The 23,234-nt window shown below is 42.5% G+C and overlaps 1 protein-coding gene across 1 annotated transcript; it reads left to right on the top strand.

Moving 5' to 3' along the window:
• Positions 1 to 11,203: 11,203 nt before the first annotated feature.
• rdh10a (retinol dehydrogenase 10a) lies at positions 11,204 to 22,679 on the top strand. Its single transcript, XM_080854725.1, has 6 exons — positions 11,204 to 11,910; positions 12,404 to 12,639; positions 19,319 to 19,417; positions 20,914 to 21,059; positions 21,649 to 21,780; positions 21,997 to 22,679. Exons 1-6 carry the CDS (start codon positions 11,625 to 11,627, stop codon positions 22,118 to 22,120), a joined length of 1,023 nt encoding a protein of 340 aa, XP_080710851.1. The 5' UTR covers positions 11,204 to 11,624; the 3' UTR covers positions 22,121 to 22,679.
• The last annotated feature ends 555 nt before the right edge of the window (positions 22,680 to 23,234 follow it).

The following is a 23,234-nucleotide window of genomic DNA, read 5'->3' as shown; positions in this document are numbered from 1 at the left end:
GATGTGCATATGGAGGAAGGGTCTGTGTAAAATTTTATATTCAAGAAAAAAAGAACCCTGAATGCCATGTGAGACTGAGTCTAAAACCTGAAGTTCTGCCCTGCAAATCGGATCAAACTTTCGCTTCCCATTTGCAAACAACTGCATTTTGGGGACAAACCGACCCCCTTTGTTCTGCCGTATGTTAAGGGCGGCCGGGAGGGTGATCAGAAACAGTCCTGCGCTCCACGTAGTGAGCTAATGCCCAGACTGGACCGCATGTCACCTGTATCAAAGTGAATGCCACAAAGCCCATGAAGTCCAAGGACAGGGTGTATCTTGGGCAGAGTCCCACAGGACAGTATGTGTCCTTTCATGTACCACTCACATGTCCCAGCCCCAAGGCATTGATATCTGTCTTTCTGTTCTAAGCACTGATATTCGACATAATCTTATTTCTCTCTCTCTCTCCTCTTCCTCTCAGTGAATCTCTCTGCTTCTCACTCTGTGTGTGTGTGTGTGTGTGTGTGTGTGTGTGTGTGTTGTTGTTGTTGTTGTTGTTGTTTGGTCTCTATCCTGGCACTGTCCTGCTCCAGATTGAAAGTGACTTTATTGGAGAGTTCAAGCGCATTAGAGGGCAACAGAACAGACCCAATCAGATGGCAACGTCCAGCCACCTGACAATAGTCCTTTGTGGGACTTGTATGCCTGGGAAGAACTGATCTCAATCCAAGCACACCATGAGGGGCCACTTGTTATGAAAACATTGTATTAGAATGCCACAGCCCCCGAGAGAGATTACCGGTATTCACTGGAGTCAGTCCTCTAGTCTGCCTACCTGTACCTATAGGTTGGATGTTTGTTAAGAGTTCCTTATTTACCTATTCACAAGACCATACAGTTTACTGTAAACAACACTGTGCCTTTCTTTAGTATACAGTTTGTTTGCAAATATAACAGCTTTAGATAAGTCCCACTTTGCGCTCACCGAGATCTTGTAAGTGTTACCCTGCAACATCAAAGGCACTAGAACACCTACTGCTGCTCTTAATCATCTTAATCCGAGGAGCTCACGTGATGTGCAAGCCATGAAAGCTTCTTCATTCAGCTGATGAAGCACATTCCTTTCTTTTTTTTTTTAAACAGCAATTTTAAAATAAGTCAATTTTAACCAGTTTAATGAGATTTACAGTGCCCAACATCACAAAATGGCAGTTTCATATTTAAATATCTAGCAGTTAACTGGATGTGTATTGGGGGAAGAAACAAACTGTAGCCTTTCATGACAGGTGCTGGTGGTGAGTGTGGATAACTTGTAACCAAAGATAACCTTAAGCATTCAACGGACAAAGGCTAGTGGCCTAAATGACCCATATAAAACAAATGTGTCCATTGAATGTTTGCTGAAGGTTAAGAGGCAGTACAGTGACACTCAGATGAACTCTCGTTTACGGTGAGGTAATATCTGAAACCCAAACCATCCCTGCAATAGACATCACGGTAAACCTTTGTCTTACTCTAAGTCTACCTTGAGAACCTAAAATATCCCCATGCAGCAAACAATATTGTAGTGTTGGAGATGGGTTCTTTGAAGAAGAGAAAATCGTTTGCTTTGGTTGGCCTCAAGCCTTTCATTATTGAAGCACATTCAGCAAGAAACACTGATATAGAAATGCAGGAATGGCGAACAGGCCTATTGTCAGCATAACAAAGACACTGACAGTGCCCAGGTAACTCTAACTAATGCAGGGGCTAACATACACCCACCCACACACACACACAGCATTTCCACAGAGCACACAGACGAAATAATAACAGCCATCCACATTATACTGGACACAAAAGGAGGGCAATACACACAGAATTCTAACTTAGAACACAGAACACAGTTACCCACACCAATTTAGTGCATAGCATGATGGGAACCAACTCTAAGTCTTTTCAATTATGGACATGGAAGCTCCACTACCCCTTACATGTTACAATATTAATTTCTACCCTCAGTCAGTAAAACTGAGGTTAACTATATATACTATATATCTGTTCAATTCAGATATCTCAGAATTATTAAAGAGTTTTAAGCTGTCTAGGGTTAGTACTACTGGTTCTAACTTCAACCAGGAATGAACTCCTTATGCCAACACTAAAAACCTATTACTGTTCAGTTAAATCTCCTGGCTTGTCAATACTTATATTGCTAAATACTTATATACAGTACTAGCTAATTCTACGTTTTACAGCAGCATTTGAACTTTAACTTTGAAAGAAATCGAAATAAGATCACATCCGTGTAGGGCTCCCTGGCTTGCAGTACTGTCTGATTAGAACTTAGAATTTCTAGACCACTCGGCAACTCATTTGCATTCCAGGCTCCGGTTCTACGGAGATTTGATACCAGTGATAGAGTAGATCTGCGCACCTATAAATGGGAGCACCTGTTCACCTTGGCTAAGTGGAGCTGGAAACGACAACTAGGCCATTTTCTAGGCTGTCAACTTAGGGAACTCCAGAAATATCTATATTTCTAATTCAATTCAAATTGGAGATCAAGGGGTCACCTTGGCCTGTGGTAAACTGTAGCTGATTCTGGGTTTGTTATTTTCCAAGGATACAGTCTTCATCACAATACAATAGAATAACTGAAGAAAATCAGCTAATCAGCAATAAGCTTTCCTCAAAACAAATATGACTCTTTAATGAAGGCCAACTGCTTTCCAGCCCCACATGATGTGTCAAATACCTTTTATTTTCACATCATCGGAGCCACAACAAAACATAGACAAAAACTCTTTTAATATTTTACATTTTTTTCAACATAATTCTTATCTTACATTTGTAAAGGACTTCAGCTGGATTCATAGTGAGCACTGTCTTTTAGTATAACAGTTTTAGTATAACAGGTTTATATAGGCTTTCCTGTAGCTGCTGGTTGGGTAGCACCTCTGACACATCCACCAAATGAGAAACAAATGTTCCTCAAAGCCCTCAAACCAAAGATTATAGAGAATTTTTTTTCTCTGTGCCTCTGCCAACTTTTTCTATTTCTGCATCTTGAAATGAATTGTCCAAACATTTACCATTGAAAGTGATTTTTGATATGTCATTCATGTGGTATTTATTTATATTTGTGCAAAGTTTAATAACCACTGAATGACAGGAAGTAGACCTATCGCATTTTTATTTATAAACTTGAACTGGGGGCAGAGCTAGCGCTCCACTGGCCGTTTGCTTATCTGTTTTCGGGGTGGTCCACAGGTAAGTTCCAGACAGACCATTTTGCCACTGGCTAATATTTTATGTTATATCCTTAATATCCGCACCCAGTTAAACAAATGCTGATGGCGGTCCGAGAGTGAATCAGAGGTGGCTCAGCACCAGTGGGGTGCCGTCCAAAATCCATGGATATATGTTTGCTATCTGGGGTGTGTCTTATCTATCGCGGTTCCCCAACAACGACTCTGTTAAATCTTACAATGTTTCACCCAGCACTATCAGCTAACACTAACAAAGTTAAATCCTAGATTCAGTGCACACATCCAAAATGACCACGTTGCTGACTAAACCCCCTCCTTAGCCAGCCTTCTATTGAGCTGCACACCCACAGCAGCCCAGCATTGTTTGGCGTCAGCGTAATGTGCAACAGTGGCCTTCAGTGAGACTCCCACTAACAGGGCACTGATTGACAGGCCTGTATTGAACATTGAAGGACGATGGGATAAAGTTGCATATCTGCCATTGATTGACAGCCGGATAACAAGTACAAGAATAGTTCACTTGACCAAGGACGTGTGGCTCGTGCTATAATTCTGTGACGTGATGTGGCACAAAAAAATCAATTAGGTTTTGCTGAGACAGCGACAAACTGTATCATACTTTTACTTCGGATAATTTATGGGTGCCACAGGGGGAAGAGAGACGTAGGCCAACGTCAGACACAACACTGTTGCAGTATTAAACTAACCTAGACTGCATTTTTAACATACAGTGGTCCTGTAGCATTGCTGTTCTAGTGTTGTTTTCAGTGAGTGAATGTGCCTGTGCATCTCATCCACTAGGATTCCCACTTCTTCTTGTTATCACTTGACGAGCATGACTGTGTTCAACTAACCTTTTTAGATGATCAGATTATTGTTTGCTGTAGTTAATGAGATGAAACATAGTGTTAAAAACATGTTTATAGGTTTATGACAATGTCATCATTTGACTTTAATGAAAGGTAATTATGTAATACATATTAGCTTGCTGAACTCAATTTTGTAAAAAAAAAAATAATAATAATAATCAAACACCCTCACCATCAACTTACCACAGAAATAGATGCAGATTGTATTTCCATTCTGAAATTACCTTGGACATTTAAAATTGGCAGTCCACAGTAGCTAGGCAGGGGTGGCCATTTCCTTTTGTGTGGTTTATAAAGTTTTGCAGTTATCTGGCATACTTTTGAAAAGAAAAACTATCTGCTGTATTTTGACGAGATATCACTTAGAATTGTCATGGAAGTTGATTTGTTCACTTAAAGTAGGCTACTGACATTAGCTTGGTTTCCATCCAACTAATTCGCATCATGAATATTCAACTAAAAGAATTGCCAGATGAATTTAGGACTGAAGGGAGACATCTCTGTTTGCAGGTAAAGGTAGCCAAATATATCCAGAGTAAGGAACAGGAGTCTTTTCCCTTGAGGGAGAAGCATTTGTTTGCCCATTAGTAGCATTTATTTCCCTCCTTTCTCAAATTGTTCTCCAAATACAGCACATGATAATACACAAAAGGAGAATGTTGATTTGCAGATTGGCGTCAATTCGCAGGTAAAAGGCTTGATTACTCTACGGTCGCCTAGTCATTATTGTATGTGAGTGGAATATATTATGCCAACAAACGGAGGTGTGAACTCTCTTTGCCATCAACATCGTAATCTCAGTCGGATAGTTAGTAGACTAATAATAACATTAAAATGCGAAGGTGACCTTATCCGCAAACACAGTTCCCACGGCAAAGGTACACAAAGAAACAAATACAGAAGGAACTATACAGGGGTATATACATGTAACACACCTACTACTACTACTAAACGGTGGCAGAAAATGCATCAAAGGAGAACACGGATCATCAAACATCAATCATTAAAGCAATCAAACTTTAACAGGCACATAAGCCAACCGCATGGCATTGTGGGACACGCTCGGTGCACCTTTGCACGCTATAATATCCTTGTCTTTTCAACTGTGTGGTCATGACATTTGCTGATTGGGAAATACATGAAAAGCTTTACATTTCAACTCCAAGTAGATGAGCTATGACTTGCCTGGGCTAAAAGCCTTTTGAAATGTTAAAGTTATTCTTAGCAATTGGTCATTGGAATCTGAAATGGTTGATCACCCTCGAACCTGAGACAGAAGACTTTTCCTACACACTAACTTTACCCGATGGACTGTAAATAACCCATCTGACTGGTAGGCCTATACATTTCTTGCAGCTTCCAAACGAGACTTTTCTACAGCATCTTAAGCGGTTCATTCACTTTGACTCATCATTATGGTTAGTTAGCAAATAGGCTATCCAGCTAACGTTAGCTAATAAGATCCCTCCTATGGCTATTAGCTATAGTTTCCTCAATTTTACAAACTACATAAACGTTCCTTCAGTAAAACATTTCTGATTCTAAGTTGCACATAAACAGTGTCTATTGAAGGCTATATATATAAATCTATTATGACTTTACCTAAACACATAAGAAATGTTAAGTTTGCATATCTGCCTTACCTGCATGACCACAACATTTCATACAGATCTAACCGCTGTAAAAATGCAGCCGACAATATAACACCCTTATCCTATTTTGTAAGGGCATTACAGTTTCAGTAGGGGAATTGTGTTTTTCCTGTTATACTTTAAATGAAATTGTCTGTGTTTCAAGTGCCAGGTAAAGCTGCTATGTAAAGAAACTGTTCTTCATATAACGTTAGTGTCTGCATTAAACCCATAACACAGTGTACTTTAAGTAATCTGCTTATCTGTGAGACTGACTTAAGAACAGTAACACCATGGAGTTAAACACTTGAAAAATGGTTTAAGCCACACATCATTAACATATGGGTAAATACAGGACACACTTATTTGAATTGAACAGTTCATGTTAAACTTATGCATTTCACCCTTAAACTGCAAATAAGATGACTTTAAGTGCTTTAAGAAGCAAAAATTGAAAAGAAAATCTTGAAGTGTCCTTGGTGTATTTCCTTCATGTGGATGTTGATTTGGCACAACACTGTGTTGTTCTTAGGCAGTGTGTTGTTCTTAGGCAGTGATCAGATCCCTAAAGACAGCTGGCACTGGCCCAGATCTGGGCTGTGCCTGGGCCAGAGTCAGCTGCTGGGGAGGCTGTTAGTCCTGCTTCCTGCTCTTTTTTAACTTCCTAATTTTCTCCTGCCGGACCGTCTCCCCCTCCAGTGATGAGATCTCGGAGAGCCTGTGGATAAAGGAAGATGCCGCCCCCGTTACAGGATCAGGGTAGGACTGACCTGTAACAGAGAAGCACAGATGAAGTACCACAAAGGAAAAGGGGACCAGCTAGTTTCTCAGTCCTGGGGGTTGGGGGCTGTTGTGTGTGGAATAATGAAATAATGGAGTAAGTCAAGCCAGGCCTCTAGAACAGAGAGAAGTGACAGCACATCTCCCTGCTCTTGACACTCAACTTTTGGCCACACAAAGCCAAGCCATTATCCGCGAGGGCGATGGCCCGTGCGTTCAAACAAAAGGCTAAGTGGATAGAGAGTGTCTGGAGAGGGTCTTTTTCTTCCCCTGGGTTGTTGTTTTGAAAAGAGAGACATTTGTTGAGGAGCGAGACTCTGACTGAATGTCAATAGCAGCATGAACAGGTGGAGTTCAAGGGTGTCAAAGTTCTGCGGCCCCCTGGAAAAACAGGGGTGTTTGTCAAGCGCTTAACGTGTCGAAAGGGACACGAAACTCTTGAGCGCTTTTCATTCTCTTGTCCTCACGCTAGCTCTGTCAACTTTAAGTTGTGCAAATTCCTTTCAAAGCTAATTGTCTTTTCAAGCGATAGGCCCAGCTCTTTATCTTTAAGGACAATTGTTGTAATCCAATAATGATGACAACAAATGGTATGAGCACAGGAAACAGACTACAAAAGTGCTACTTCATCACAAGCTTTTCAGATTTAAAGAGATTATCCCATTATACCAACGTTCTGCACTCAAAGTGAAAACTATTACCACTAACAAAGTCAACCCCACTGTACCTGAGAACAGATACTTACTTCTTTGGTTTGCACCAATTGTAAAAAGGCTGCATGTGCGATTACTTATTCTTGATCTGAAAAAGAAAGTGAATTTAAAATGTATTGACCAGACATAGGCTTATAAATCTAACAGTACATCTAGCAAACAACTTAATCATTATCATTTAAAGATGTAAAAACAGTGCATCCTCTCTGGCCTTAGAATCGAGGGTTTGGAATGGCATTTGTAGACAAGAAAAAAAGGGGCTGTTCAATGACAAAAGATTCCGACATCTTTACAAAACATGGGAGATGGTATGTATGTAGGGGGGTTTACACAAAGGCCCAGTTCATTCCAGGTCACCCACTTGTCCACATCCCCAAGGAATGGACCAGCAATCAACTAATGTTTAGTTGTGGGTTAGGGTTCCTCATGTTAATATTGTCCAAAGGAAAGATGCACCATTCACCACAAATTCAACTTAAAAGATATCATATTCTGTCTGTTATAGCTCTGGGTATTCAATTGCTTTGGTGATGATATAAGCTGAGTAAGTTGCGTTTGTTCATACTTTATACTGTACGTCTGGTTGTATACTTTCAGACCAGAAGAGCTTATAGACCCGTATAGCTCATTCCTTAACAAACCTGTGTTTCAGAACTTCGACAGAGAATGACTTTTCGGTGACTGTTGAGGTAGCTGGTAACAGACGAGTTGGAACTGAAGTGAGATCATACCCCTCAAATGGACTGAAAAAGAGTTAATGAGTGAAAAGACAGTCAACGCTACAGTGTAGCACCACACGTAAGACAGACACAAGGGACAAGTAAAACATAGAATTGATCAATGACACATATCTCAAAGCTTCATCTCCCTTTGAGATGTATCAATGACAGCATTTGTGATCTGACCACAAAACTTGACTTCTACTATTCACTCACCAAAATGCCTTCGAGGAGCTATTAGAGGTCTGCCTGCATTGTGAAAACCGATGTAAATTATTTGATTTCGGAACCTGATAAGCCCGAGGTAGAGGGTATACAACGGGGGCTGGTTTGAGGTACATCTCATCTGTTGCAACAAGAAAGGGAACAAACACAACATGTGTTAATTACAGTCGGCTAAAACCACGTTCCCCTTCTGTGTACTCCTTTTTTCCTTAACAGTGTCTCTATTGAACTATTTAAAAATAATGTTTTGAGCGCCATCTACTGAAATAATATGTTATTACTTTTGGTCATTCATGAAAAAAAAATCCAGGTGCATTAAACTAACTTCCAAATAATGATAGAAATAGGCTACCTCTGAATTCTCCATTTTTCCATCTCCTATCAAATAAGAAATGCCTCCCACAATTGTCCTTATCTTGGATATTATTTTCAGAGGAAAATTTGGCCTTTGGAGATCCAAATCTGTGAAAGAGATTATCACTCTGAGATTTGTAGTAACCAATATCTACACTCAACAAAAATTGCTTGGGGAAAACATGTAGCCTACACAACTAAAGATAACAATACAGTGGGCTACAAGACTAAGGTATATATGTCTAATGTTACGTCTTAAGAATATTTGACACTTACCTCTCTGAACATTTTGCATCCAGCTGACTAACACTCTTTGGGCCTAAGATACGCAGGCGCAGAAAGTGGAAACATCTCATTTAGGCCAGTGTGACATACATTAAAGTAGGATGTAGCCTAAGCTCTGTCTGTTGCATTAGTAATACTAGTAATGTAAATGTAACATTACTCTTGAAATATGTTATTTATAATCTATTCAACATAAAACGTCAGCTTGTCATTAGTGCTCGTACAGTATAGCCTACATGTGGATGGCAATTTACAGACTAAAACAGTAGGCTATAGCCAAGCCTACATGACATTAATATAACAACAGCATAAATAACTGGGATTTTTAAAGGAATTAGTAAATAGCAAACTCACAGTTCTGTATTTGATATTTCTTTTTCGGTTCCAAAAGGTTTGGCGTCGGACCAGGCAGCTTGTCCCCAGACAGTCTCAAATTTCCATAATAATTGTGTGCGAGGGCTGCGTAACTACTGACACAGTGCAAAGGTAAATAATGGGAGTTGATGTCATGGTCTCTGTTTCCGAGAGACGCTGGAAGCGTTAGTAGTTGTTTCGGACTTGGAACGGTGTACATTTCTATTGACAATAAAAGTCAAAATCCATATAGTTTACAGTGGCCATCCAGCCAGAGAGAGTTGGATGGCGTGAGTACATGAAAATCAGCTAAAAATAAGCTGGTAGTGGTGATCAAGAGACAGTCTACCAGCACAACAGCGATGGTTTGAGACCTGCTCTCTTTACTGTGAGTCATTCTGTTACCATAGTGACCACCACCGAATACTGGATTAGTTGACCTTGAAGAGTTTTACTGCGTCCAAACAAATGCAAATGCAAATGCCTAACTTTTCTCTTTAAAGTAGCCCATATTTGTTATGTTACCAAAACACATATCATCCGTTGTTCCAGTCCAAAATAAAATAGCCAAGCAAAATAGAACTCTTTCGGGAAGAGCACTGTCTAAGCAACACGCGCAGAACTACCTAAATGTAAGTATGCTCATAATCCACTAGGTGGCGATGTCCATCTGTGGAAAAGGAACACCCAAGGCGAATTCATCTTCTGGATATGTTTAGGATAGAAAGGAATGAACGGATACTTGCAAGAATGAATGGCTGCATGAATGAATGAATGAATGAATGAATGAATGAACAAATTGTCAGAGCAAATTCGTTAGACTGAACGTGGAGAAAAAAAAGAGAGCATCGTTTATCGTCTCTACCCTCTTAATATTTCAACCTCTAGAGTTTAGCCTTTTAACGACCCACATTGCCCAAAACATACGTTTTCGTTCATTTATATTATGTTATTTACACATATGCCACTATCGTGCACGAGTTGGCTTTCTTATTTAATTAAATTAAATTTAGACTAACAAAGGCTACAGAATGTATTATGCGAGATAATATCTATCCTCTTTAGTGTAAAGGAATATTTTTTTTTTACAATATGATATGTCTCTCTCGGAAGGATACAAGTATTTTGCTCTTATGTGTGTGCTAATTAGGCATAGTCAGTCAGGTCGTGCAGCTATTTGATGAGACCGATATGGGCACTGGAACACCAGGAGTGCGCCTTCAACCAGTTGATGACTTCATGAGTCCAGTATGATAACCCTAGAATAATAAGCTGCTGTAGACATTCAAAGAAACTCTGGGTCAAGTGTTTATCATAGATATAGGGATAAATGTATTCTTTTTTTCTCTAAATACCAGTGACATTTGTTAACAATGTCTTCACGATGTGTAAACTTCCATCAATCAAATAACGTCTGACGTTAAAGTGGGTGGTGGGATTAAACGATAACAGTTAACACTAGCTATGCTTCCGTGATTGCGCGTTTCAATATAAAAAAATGGGTCCAGATATGCTGTTGCCTCCATTATTGCCCGATTCAGTGTTTACACAGCCAAAAAGTCCTTATCATTCATAAAAATGTAAGGGCTATACATGAGTGTGGTGAAGTGCAAAACTGAATAGAATGAAACAAAACACGCAAGCCCACTTCCCCTTACCGCAAGTCAATTACCATGGGTTACTGTAAACTTGCACCAATCTGCACTGCAAAGCATTTAGTCTATTGAGGTGAAATCATAAAGGAACTCTCCTATATGCAAACATAAAAATTGCATTAACGGAAATTCTACAGGGCGGAATGTTGCACAATGCGTAAAGGAATATCTTACATACTGAGGACACACCTCTAGTCTGGAGAGAGGCGCATTTTTATCAGGCGTTCTTGCGATTATCCCTATGGGGTCCTTTTAGGTAACAGGCTGGTTTAAAAAGAGCTTGAGCCGCAGCAGTGTTATGAGATCAGTGGAGAACTGTCAGTCTCGCGGAAGGGGGCAACAGAGTGGCAGCTATTTGCTTGTAACTCAGTTTGTGTATGTTAGTGGCATCAGGGTACTTTGGTTGCGGTACAGCTCTGTTCAGCTGGCAATCTACTACAACTTATGAGTAGGTTATATTCGTGGAGAAGAATGATCATTTTCGTTTTTTTAGATAAATCACATCGCTTCAAAAGGCACGTCATTTAACTGAACATCTTGTTACGTTAGAACGCTATCATATATATTTGGGCAGATTTACCAGTTTTTCGGCATTGTGCGTCTTAAGTGCATTGCACTAGATATATTTAAACAAAAAAGTTGTTTAATGTATGTATTTAATATATTCTAATGTCAGTTCGTTATCTCATGCGCCTCAGTTAGGCTACAGTAGTTAACTGTAGATTGCAGCATACGTCACACGTTATAAAGACATTATAATTTATTTTTCCAAATTTGAAGTTGTGCCTGAGCTTGAGTTAGTCGCCATGATTAATATTATTGTGGAGTTCCTGGTGGTGATTCTGAAAGTACTATGGGCTATTGTGGTGGCCGGGCTGAAATGGATTGTGAAACCCAAAGAGAAGAGTGTCGCCGGACAGGTGTGTGTGATCACCGGGGCTGGTAGCGGTCTCGGGCGGCTCTTCGCCAAGGAGTTTGCACGGAGGCGAGCAGTCCTTGTGCTCTGGGACATCAACAGCCAAAGCAACGAAGAGACTGCGGAGATGGTGCGGCAAATATATCGTGAGGTGGACAGCCCGATGTCTAAAGACGGTAACTACGCTATATGTGAAGTATTTAGCTTGATGTTGTCTTGTATTGCTTTTAGTGAGTCTATGTATAATACAATAGCGAGTACTGTTTGAACACTATTGTATGATGCTGAACCAATTGTTGCGCGTACTGGACGCAGAAACTTGGTTCAATGCGTGTTTGGACATGTTTACATTCAACAACGATATTCTCTGCCAGTACCATACAAATCCATGAAGCAAGCTGCGTTAAGTAACACCATGTGGCTCTGCTGTTACGTGAGCACCCGATGAAGAAAAACGATGTTCTTAATTTCTTACGCGTGTGGTTGGATAGGGATGCATTTCTATCCTATTGGGAATGGTCCCTTTATTCAATCGTATTCATTTCGACTTGTTTAATAATGAATAAGTGACATCAATGAATTGCCGTTAGAAACAAGCCGGCTATTTAGAATTACATTAGTGAATGTATAGCGGTTTCCAAGCCTCATTCCTTTGCTGGTTTCTCTCAGGAACCGTTGGTGGTGTAGAAGAGGTGCCACCGTTCCAGCCGCAGGTGTATACGTACACATGTGACGTGGGCAAGCGGGAGAGTGTGTACGCCACTGCGTTGAAAGTGCGACGTGAGGTGGGAGAAGTCTACCTGCTGATCAACAACGCCGGCGTGGTGTCGGGCCATTCTCTGCTGGAATGCCCAGACGAGCTGATCGAGCGGACCATGGTGGTCAATTGCCATGCACATTTCTGGGTAAGTCAACATCCCCCTCACTCCTCCTAGGTTCTTGTTATTCTTCAGTGGTTTTTACTTTTAAGAGTTTGGGTTACTTTCTCTAGTGAGTCATAGTCTGTATGGGAAGCTGCTGCAGTGAACATGTCATAATTTTACTTAGTGCACTTTTTTTCACTTTTGTTTATGTAGAAAGTCCTGTGTTAATATCTGACTTGGACTGAATTTGTTCTTTGGTTCTATGATGAACGATAGTTTCTTGCAAAAAGCTCCCCCACCCATGCAAGTCAGTAAACGGCCACCCCCTGATATTTATAATTGTGCCAAGCGTGGAAGAATGTTTCCTCTTTAGTTGCATCCCGTCTCATAATCCTTCTCATAATCTTGCCAGATTGGCACTTAGTGGAGACGGTATGGGATACCGAAGGTTAGAACTATCCTTGCCCACCTGTGAGGAGACTTGTGGGTTGCCCTAGTTTTGCCGCCAAAATGATCTCTGTCACCATACGCCACTGAAGGCAGTTCTTTGGCAGCTTGAGCCAAGAGTTATGCTTTGGCACATCACTCTCTCCAGTACAAACAAATCTGTTGGGTCCGCCCGTCGCCGCAGAGGCTTGTGCCGGCACATTCCAGGTTGTAATAAATGCCGCAGACCTACTTTTTAAGGCCATTGTCCCGGGGTCCTGCGTTATCCATTTGTTTCGGAACCCCCCCAGCTCTTTGTTAGCGCGGCCAAAATTAATATTTATTGTGGAAACGGGATGTACTGCTGATAATCCAGGCAACACACAAGACGTAGTCGGGCTGTGATGGAGTGGGAATGTGAGCAAAGGTCTGTTTTACAGTTGGCAGATAGCTGTAGATATAAACAAGCCCGGCAAAGATGCAAAGGCACTGAAGAACAGAAGAAGAGAGGGCTGGGGGCGGGGGGAGGGGGGTGGGGGAGGCTGTGGATAACACACTGGGAACAGTCTGCTTGCACTAGGCCCATTCATTAAAAACTCATTGAAGGGCACATCCTGCCCGGGGGCTGTACCATTTGTGTTGGGCCTTTCTCACTTGGCCCCCTCACTAATTAACCTCATGTTAGTAAATGAGTCAACGTGGAACGTCTGTGAACGGCATTGTTTAGGGAGGACCACCCCTGCGGTGAATGTTGTGATGGGAAGGCAATTTAGTGTTTAGAGACCTGTGGAGCTGGAAAGTCTCGCTGATGACTTGTTGAAGTAGTCGAGCTCTGGAATACACCATTCACTGGCAAGACAAGACGATTGATGACTTGAATAGGGGTAGACAAGGCAACACTTGGGGTGTTAAAAAAGGTTTCTGAGATTGGTTTGGTGACCCTTTTAATCCTCAGTGCAAGAAGCTACCTGCTGCATTGTACCTGGAGTAACATGAACATTTTCAGTAATAGATTGTGAAATAAAATTAAATAAATAAATATTTATTTAGTTCTTAAGAAGTTCTCTTATCAAAGGCACTATTGCTCTTAACCATTTGCCTTCTTGGATATGAAAAACGATTTGTTATCTCACACGGTTGGGCTCTGCCGGTTGCAGCAGTAGGTCCCTCTCGTAAGTCATGTCGAAGTTGGGTTTCTCATTAAGCCTGTTGCTCATGTTTTCTTAAGCCTGATGCCGTGCACGGCTTCTTTTGGGGGGCACGAGATGAAAGCGCGGCCTAATGAGAGGGGACAAGCAGGGGACTGCACAGCAGAGGATGCGGCTCATTAGAGCCCCGGGTCCGTTCACTGGAACCTGAACCAGCAGATTTTTTTCCTCCGCTCCTTTTACACAAACACATGTAATGTTAATTGGTTGCCACATGCAGATAGTGTCTGACACAGTGCTTTGATTTTCTTTTCTTCTCTTTTGTTCTGTCCTCTCTCTGTTTCATATCCTTAAACATGAGTGACGGGGCGCTACAACAAAGCTACTCGATTCAATTCATTAAAGTGGGCTTTAAAAGCTTCTAAAATACATTGAAACACTTTGGGTAATTGAAGTGACTAGTGGTTGAGTCGGTGGATTTAGAAAGGGGATTTCAGTACAGTGGTGGTGGCGCACTTAAAAATGGTGTTAGTACTACCAAGAGCGGGATAAAGCTTAAAGTTTTCGCCTTATCAGTCTCTATGCCGAGGTTCTCATGCTTCTCATTGGTCAGCTATTCTCTCATGCTCTACTGACTGACATGAGCGCCCCCGGCAGAAAGTGACTTTAGAATAGTTCTGGCCTGGGAGGGGCATTGATTCACCAGATCTGGGCCGGATTGGAGCCAAATCTCTGACAGTCTGCTGCCATGATTGTATTTCCCCCCATTCAGCCTGGATGTGACGCTCAGGGCAATTGCAGCGCGCTTAGAAGCTGGATGTATGTTTTTTTTGTTTTTTTTTTCTTTGCTTTCAGTGCTTATTATTTCAACATTCTCAGCAAATGTAACAATAACTTGACACCGCTTAAACATTCTTTGGTTTATTATGCAAGTAGTGATGGTTTGAAATGGCAGTTCCCCCTCACTCTCCCAAGCCCCTCTCCTCTTCTCTTCCCCTCACTGGCTCTGTCGAAGTTTCTCATGCTGGCTTTACAACTGATCCATGTCAGACTGTTACATTTTCTTGAACACGACCTGGCAGTTGGCTCACCAAATTAATTTCAACGCTCCGCTGCCTCTCAAAATGGAGGCGGGTGGGCGGGAAGGGCAGACTCCAGATGGACATCATCTTCCATGTTTTTGGATTGCCTGGTGGGAATGCAACTCACATGTTTTTAAAAAAGAGAGCGAGGGGGGGAAAGAGAGAGGGAGAAAGAAAGAGGGAGCGAGAGAGAGAGAGAAGCAGGAAGTGAGGCCATTATCTAAGTGTGGTCCTTTGCCAGGCTGTTTCGGCTCCGATCCGTCCGGGCCCCTGATCTTTCCGGCCCCTCTTCTGAGGGGCTGCCTGCAGCTGCCTGGGAGTCCCAGGACTGGAGCGCTCCGCCTGGCCTGGCCTCATGATCGCCTGAGCAGAGCATGCAGGACCCTCGCTCCTCTTCGTATTTGTCTCCATCTCTTTTAAACTATCTCTTTCTTTCGTTCACAAACTTAGACACTTTCTTCGATTCTTTCTTTCACTTTTGGGTTCTCTTTCTCTCATTTTTGAACATATATATATATACACACACACACTGTTCCCCATTATCTTTTCCTATTTTCCTCATCCCTCTCCCTTTCACAATTACAAACTCTATTACTGTCCTTTCCTTTTTTTGTCTGTCCACTTTTAACTCCCATTGTTCCGATTCTGAATGTTGTTTATCACTCTGCAGCTGCAGACGAAAGCCTGATGTTTATTGCATGAAGTGTTCCTCGCACTTTATTAGAATATTGTTTTGCTCCTCTGAGCTCTATTACAAGAAGTCTGCGATGCATGTGCAAACCCATAACTGCAGGGCATTTATTTATTATTTTATTTGTCTGTTGTTGAAGTGTCATTTTACTAGTGTGAGCCATGGTAATGAACGGTGCACCGTCAGCAAGCGGCGTGGGGTCTCGGCCACGGCGGAGGTGGAGGTGGAGGAGAAAGCAAACCTCGCCAGCTTCTCCCCAGAGAAAAGGCATCAAGGGAAACCAGTCTTGTATACAACCAAAACTGGTAATAGGGAGCTGATGCTTGACCCACTTATCTGACAATTGGTTTCTTGTCTGGGGATCAGCTTGACAAGATGCCAAGTGACGGGAGCCAAGTTCTTCAGGCTGCATTCCTGTGCGACCAGGAGAAAGGGAGCAGTCAGGCAGAAGGGTCTTACTTGAGTAGTTTTATATGGTCTCCAAGCCCGCTGCACCTGTACTCGTTACTTGACTTGATACTACTCATATTTTTTAAATGTTCCGACCCAGTTGGTTCTGTTGATGGCCTCGCTTAACTCATTTGAGTATGGTTGTTAAACAGGCTGAAGTCCAAAGAGCCTCTAGTTTATGACGATATGTCAGATAATTAGTCCTTCCTTCATAGTCCAAGTAGTAGTTTTGGTACACTCTGGTGAAATTCTGTTGAAAACCACTTGTAAAGCTTGAAGTGCATCATCAAGGCTAAGATGCTTCATGCGTTTTTGAAGAATAAAAAACAATCAGTCTGTCTTCAAAAAGAGAATCCATCTATCCTCCAGTTTCTTAATGGCAGCGGTTGGTTATATATGCAAGGGTTGGGGACGGGCAGAAAGGGGGTGGTGGACCCCACCAATTGTGCTTTGATCAAGTCGATCATAACAGAAAAATGTCCCTGCCTCAATTCCAGAACAGACCAGTCCAGTTTACACAGGGGTCGACTAATTACCGGCCATCTGGTGTTCCCCTCTCACAATATTTGTCCATATTCCTGTTGGTCAACCAGAGGGACTAATGCGGACTGACACTGCAGCTGTGAGGAGCTTTGTGCGCAGAAATGCACTTGGAGTTTGTCTCAATTAGGAGGCACAACAGGCATGGAACCACTGCAAGGCCAAGGAAAGCTCTCCGCTGTTGGAAGTTAATTTAGCGTAAACGCGAGCGTTGAGAACCAATTACAGAAGCTATGAAGTAAGACATGAACTCCTGTTTGGTTTCACACATTTAGTGTCCGGGAGGTCAGGTGGGCCGTGTCCAACCCGCCCAGGCGAGGGGATCAGTGAGGCCCGTTTGCAGTCGACACTGCACTCCTATTTCAGCACCACAAATTGTCCTCTGTGTCGTTTCTTTTTTTTTTTTTTTTGGTCTAGAGAAAGGCTTGTATCCAAACCCCCTCTGTCAACACAAGCATTTGCCCAAAGGTTTAAGCGAATAATGATACCGGAATTGCTTTAAATGTGACTCCAATTGCAGAGTGTGTGCTCTTCTCTGGGCCAAGACTGTGAAAAAGCAATGTAATCTTGTGCATTGGCATGCTCTATTGACTTTATGGCTTTCCAAATCAAACTTCAATTGTGTAGATTGCGGAGTTTAAAAAGTGTTGGCATATTCTGGATATGGGCACTTTCAAGCTAATGGTTCATTTGCACGCATACTTGCTGACCACCATTTTGGCATGCGCAACCCCAAGCAAAGCCGTTGGCGTGTCCAGACACTCTGCCTCAATTGAACCCGTTATAAGAACAATAAGCCGTACATTAGGAGCAATTTAAGCATTTAATGTTCTGGAAAAATACAGATGTCTCATCTGAAATTTGAGGTGCTTATTACGTACTGTACATGCGTGTGTTTCTGCTGTAATGAGTCCTTCTTTGCCAGTAACTCTAAATCACTCCTCGTTTCCCTGAGTGCACGTACAGAGATTTAGTGCGTGCGCCAGCACACTCACGGCAAGAACAGCAGTGTGAGCGAGAAAACTCCAACATGCTGTCAGAACAGCATTGATAAAACGAGCTGTTAGAAGACAAAATGAAAGCACCCCACCCCCATCCCCCTCTCTGGGCATAGTGGTGCGAGCTGGTACCACTTGTAGGGACGGTCGATGCTCTGGTGTGCAGGTTTGTGTTAAGAAACGGTGATATCATTGAGGTTTTGTTGGAGCAGGCCATGTTGTTTTTGGCTAAAAGTTTTATGTAGTTTTTTGTGGCTTGTTCCATGTTCCTCCATGGATCCCCAATAAAGCAGCGGGACATTTGCATGACTCTCGTGTAGATATGCTGCGGTTCCTTAGTAAATCATCTCATAAAATTGAATAATAGATTTTTTTCCCCCCATACCGGTTTGCCGCATGAACTTTTTACAACAAACTGCATATTTTCCAGGGATTTGAACAGCCGTTTTGATTTCCTGTCATACAGCGTCATACAGTGAACAGCGTCACTGTGTGTTCAGCGTTCAGTGCTCTTTACTAAAGAGGTCGTCATCCATCACCCGTCCACAGTTGCCTGCAATCAGAGGGGAGGTAATGCCGGCTAAAAAGCTCACGCTTTGAACAGCGGGTCTAAAGTCAATGGCTAGAGGTCACTTTGACAGGATGGGCGCTCGCCATCGAGTGACTGAAACCATGTTACTCTTATCGACAGCTGTTCACTTAGAGTGATTAGCCTCATCTAACCTTTTTTGAGTGGTTGTGATGAAAGGCAGAGAGAAAAGGGGGGGAAAAAATCACCCAAAAAAATCTGGCTTTCTCTAGCAGCGCCCGCGTTTCATTGGAGGGTCGAGGATAGGCTTTGCGGTGAAATGGACAGAGGGAGGTGTGGAGTGATTCGGTGGCTGCTGCTTTTGTGCTGCCTGCTGTCTGGTACTGGATCCGTGTGAGAAAGGGGCTTAGGCAGACAGGAGCATGTGTCAAATCTCTGTGCATGCCTCTCATTCAGATAACAAAAAGAGGGTTTCTTTCTCTCTTTTTTTTTTTGATGAGTGGGGACTGGGGACAGGCGATGGCAGCACTGCATGGGATGCATGCTTGTAGCAGTCCATATGAACAAAACACCAGAATGTGCCTGGCCCAGGGCCGGCGCATAGGAGGGCCAGAGCAATGTGGGTGTATGTAATATATGCTAAGCTAACGTCTGTTATCCCATGAGGATTCTACAGATGCCTCTTGAGACATCCCTCTGTATTGCCGTAGAGGGGAGCAGCATTTTTACTTTGAAGAGGGAAAGGATCAAAGGGCTTTGGCAAACCGCATCAGAAAAATAACTTTCCTTTTTTTTCCACTCTCCTTCTCTCTCTATCTCTCTCTCTTCCTCTCTCGCTCTCTCTTTCTCTTTCTCAGACCACCAAGGCATTTCTTCCCAAGATGTTGGAGATGAACCATGGCCACATTGTGACAGTTGGCAGTTCGCTTGGCCTCTTCAGCACAGCTGGTGTGGAGGTTAGTACACTCAGCATCCCACTAAATAAATCCATTGGCAGCGCCTGAAAAAAACAGACAGAAAAAGGAAAAGAAAGAAAAAAAAAAGAAAGAAATAACACAAAACTCGCCCCCCCCCCCCCCCCTTACACTGCATTAAAAAAAAGACAGTCTGTTTAGAGGCGATTCAGCATGGCCGCTTCTCGTGGTGGCGAGAGATGGAGCACAGTGGCGTGGGCTCTTCTTGCCAATTAAGGAACAAGATGGAACCTGGGGGGCATCTCTGAGGGGCCCTCTGTACCCACCAGTGGGGGTGCAGGGGTCCCGCTGGGCCTTGGCTCCGGGGAGAGAATGGGATGTCAGGCATACGCCAGAGCTGGATGTCTCTATCAGCGCGGCGTGAAAAGGATGGAGCTCCTCGCCCAGTGTGCAAACTCTCGGGTCCTATTGAATGGGTTTGGGCTTTGGGTGGGGTGGAGGGGGAATCAATGCTGTTTTGTGTGTGTGTGTGTGTGTGTCTGTGTGTGTCTGTGTCTGTGTGTGAGCAACGGGGTGGTGAACAATAGTTATGGCTTAGCTGAATGAGTCACAGTTTGGGGAACTTTGGAAGAGTCGGGGCTCATTTGATATTCTAGAGAGGGTGTACGTCTCTAGCCTCGAGACCAATGCTGGTGTCCCTTACCGTCCTCTTTTTTTCCCCCTCGGTTTTGTTTTCTTAGCTGTGCACGTAGGCTTCACTTTCGTTTTACAAGCCCTCATCCATAACGATTAGCTGCACTTCAAAGCGAGCCGGGCACGGCCAATGCTGACCTATTGTGCTTCCTAGAAATGCACTGAATGCGATTCTTTATGACTCTGCATGACTTTGGGGGGAGTAGGCTCTGCCAGAGGTGTGTTGTGGGCACAGGCAAATCTCTTTATCCGTGACTGTTTATCTACACACATCTGTGTTTACCCAGGCTCTTTTTGAAGATTAAGTCCACCGTTGACCACATCAAAACACGGCAAAACATTTCCGTGAATCGGCAGCGTCTCCTGATAGGCCAGAGGAGAATCGTAATGAAACTCTGGAAAGGACAAAAAAAAAAAGAGGAAAAACTTAACTGGCTTGTTCTGTGTCATTAAGCGTACAACATTTTGCCTCGAGGACATCTGATAGGGTTCACCTTTTTAAAATAGCATTAAACTTTAAAGGGCATGTTTCCTCCTCTCCCAGAGCTTCAGAAGCTCTGACGTCTTGTTGAAGCAGTTGCCCTCGGGAATATTCTCCCTTATTGGCACGAGGCACTCACAAGGCAACACATTTCATGGATTGAATAAAGACGGATGATGCACCAATTACGGGGGCAAATCTTTCTGACATACTTTGATACTTAATTTTCCCTTTGGGGATCAATTAAGTATTCTGTCTATCTACAGTAACTGTCTTGAATATCTTTTCAGTCACCGGATTACTTAATACAAGAAAAAAGGGCGTATTGGTGAACCTGAACAGAAACATTATTTTCCCTTTTCAGGATTACTGTGCCAGCAAGTTCGGAGCCATCGGTTTTCACGAGTCCCTGAGCCACGAAATCAAGGCGTCTGAGAAGGACGGAATCAAGATGACTTTGGTGTGTCCCTACCTGGTGGACACCGGCATGTTCCGCGGATGCAGGATAAGGTAAGAAGCGGCCCATTCCCATTTGCCTTTCAGATGAGGTATTGAGTTCAAGTGGACAATGGTGCAGAACAGCCGAGGGTGGCCTAGCGTGGCCCTCCTGACATGCCACGGTGGTCTAGCCTTTCCCCTCACACAATGAGGCCCTAGATGGGCCCTCTGTACCCTGTTCGCTTAAACAGGTGCATGCTGGATCTTTTTACCCCCCTAACCATTTACATCTCTTCAAATGCCACAGTGTTCTGGGTACCAGCATTTGGTTGCGTTTTTGGGTTTGTGTGGCTGTGTGTGTTTATTTCTATTCGTTTTTTTTGTGAATGGAAAAGACACACTACACCACCTGCTCCATACGCTCTGGAGATATCTGTCAATGATTGCCGGGTTTTAATAAATCTGTCTGTAAAAGGAGCTTAACAGTGTTCCAGAGTGTTTACTATGTTGTTTTTGTTGTTGTTGTAATTTTTACTTTAGTTCTGCTGCTTGAATGTTTTGAAGTGTGCGTTAATAGTCTTTGTTGGTGTTTACTTTGTGTACAGTACACTTTCTTTTTATCCACCTTTTTCACATAGTTGTATCAATTTTTCGCCCACAGGAAAGAGATGGAGCCCTTCCTCCCGCCCCTGAAACCAGAGTTCTGTGTAAAGCAGTCAATGAGGGCCATCCTGACCAACCAGCCCATGATTTGCACACCTCGCATCGTCTACATGGTCCACCTTATGAAAAGGTGAGTCGTTCACACAGGATACGAGACATTTTCAGATGTAATCACTTGTTACTAGAATGGTGGTTTGGTTGCATTTCCATGCAGTCATATATCCGTATCTTAACCCTAAGACTCTCTTTGACATTCTGCATTAATGATCTGAGCTATTATCTTTAGGTGTGGATATATTTGCCCATAATTGACCTCTTTTCCCCCTCATTGCTGTTTGCCCTCCAGCCTTTTGCCCTTCGAAGCCATCGTCTGCATGTACCGGTTCCTGGGAGCAGACAAGTGTATGTATCCCTTCCTGGCTCAGAGGAAGGAGGCTATGAACAACAACGACGCGAAGAACGGGATCTAGGAGGGGAAGGGTCCCCTGTTCCCGAGTCACACAAGGGCACATTTCCTGTTTGAGAAAAAGGAAGAGACCACTGTGGAAGAAAGTGAAGAAGAATAAGAAGAAAAGGAAGAAGAAGAAAAAGAAAAGACTGAATAAAGACTGGTGCACTTGCATTGAACCGATGCAAAGGTTTACCATATTGTTCCTCTGGAACGAAGAAAGCTGTGTACTACACTAAGGATTTATTTGTCTTTCTTTAAAAAAAGGTTTGTTTAAAGAAACCAACCATCTATATACAGTGTCAATAGTTTTGAAATCATACATAAGGTATTCAATAATTAACTATTTACGTAATGTAGTCACCAGCATTATTTAGTGTCTTTGTGAAAATATACAGTATGTTACTGTACGAACAGTAAATCTTGTCACTTTTGTTTTCATTTGTAGACATGCACTGTAACCTCTTACTTTCTCTACACTGCCAACACAGTGTAGAACAGTTCAACATGGCATTTTTTTTTGTACCACTCCCAAATCCAACAGTTTAGGGTTAAACACCAGTAACTTCAGCCCATAAATATCAAGAGGTTTACGGCTTTCAACGGCTCATAGCATGTTTCAAATTTGATAAGGTCAGTTGATGGAGTGCCAGATCAAATATTAAATCCGTTTGGAGTCCCTGCCCTTGACCAAGAGAGCATTCACCACATTCCGATTCTCCTCAACAAATTTCAGTCCGAAGTTCTGGAATCTTTAAGCGACCTCATGGAACCAACCAAGAAAGAGGGAGAAGGATTGTTGAGCATCGGTCCTGCTTGTCAGTTTGGTATTATTTGAAAGATGAAGAATATCCCTAGACCCATTGTGTTGGGTCACTTTGATGTCAGATCATTTATAAAGTTAAGAGTTCCCCTCACTAATAATTCAATTAAATAGTTAACATCAGAAAGGCATTAACAACAGCACTTAATAATACTGAATGTCTAGTTATGCAGCAGTTAATGGTTTGTTCAAGGTGCTCAATGCAATGAATAATGTTGGCTAAGAAAGTCAGAAGCCAGAAACTTAAGCATTTCATATTATTTATGTTTATTAGTACTGATGTTCATGGTTTGTTCATGTTAATTAATGCATT

This window comes from Sprattus sprattus (assembly GCF_963457725.1).
Source record: "Sprattus sprattus genome assembly, chromosome: 17".
NCBI lineage: Eukaryota > Metazoa > Chordata > Actinopteri > Clupeiformes > Clupeidae > Sprattus > Sprattus sprattus.
The sequence above is the reverse complement of the archived record's forward strand: the minus strand, read 5'-3'. Positions and strand labels throughout refer to the sequence as shown.

Excerpts from the sequence above, each read along its gene's own strand:
- rdh10a (XM_080854725.1), top strand. The coding sequence starts at position 11,625 with ATGATTAATATTATTGTGGAGTTCCTGGTGGTGATTCTGAAAGTACTA. Across the intron at positions 12,640-19,318 it reads ATTGCCATGCACATTTCTGG|ACCACCAAGGCATTTCTTCC; the intron begins GTAAGTCAACAT and ends TCTCTTTCTCAG. Across the intron at positions 21,781-21,996 it reads ATGGTCCACCTTATGAAAAG|CCTTTTGCCCTTCGAAGCCA; the intron begins GTGAGTCGTTCA and ends TTTGCCCTCCAG.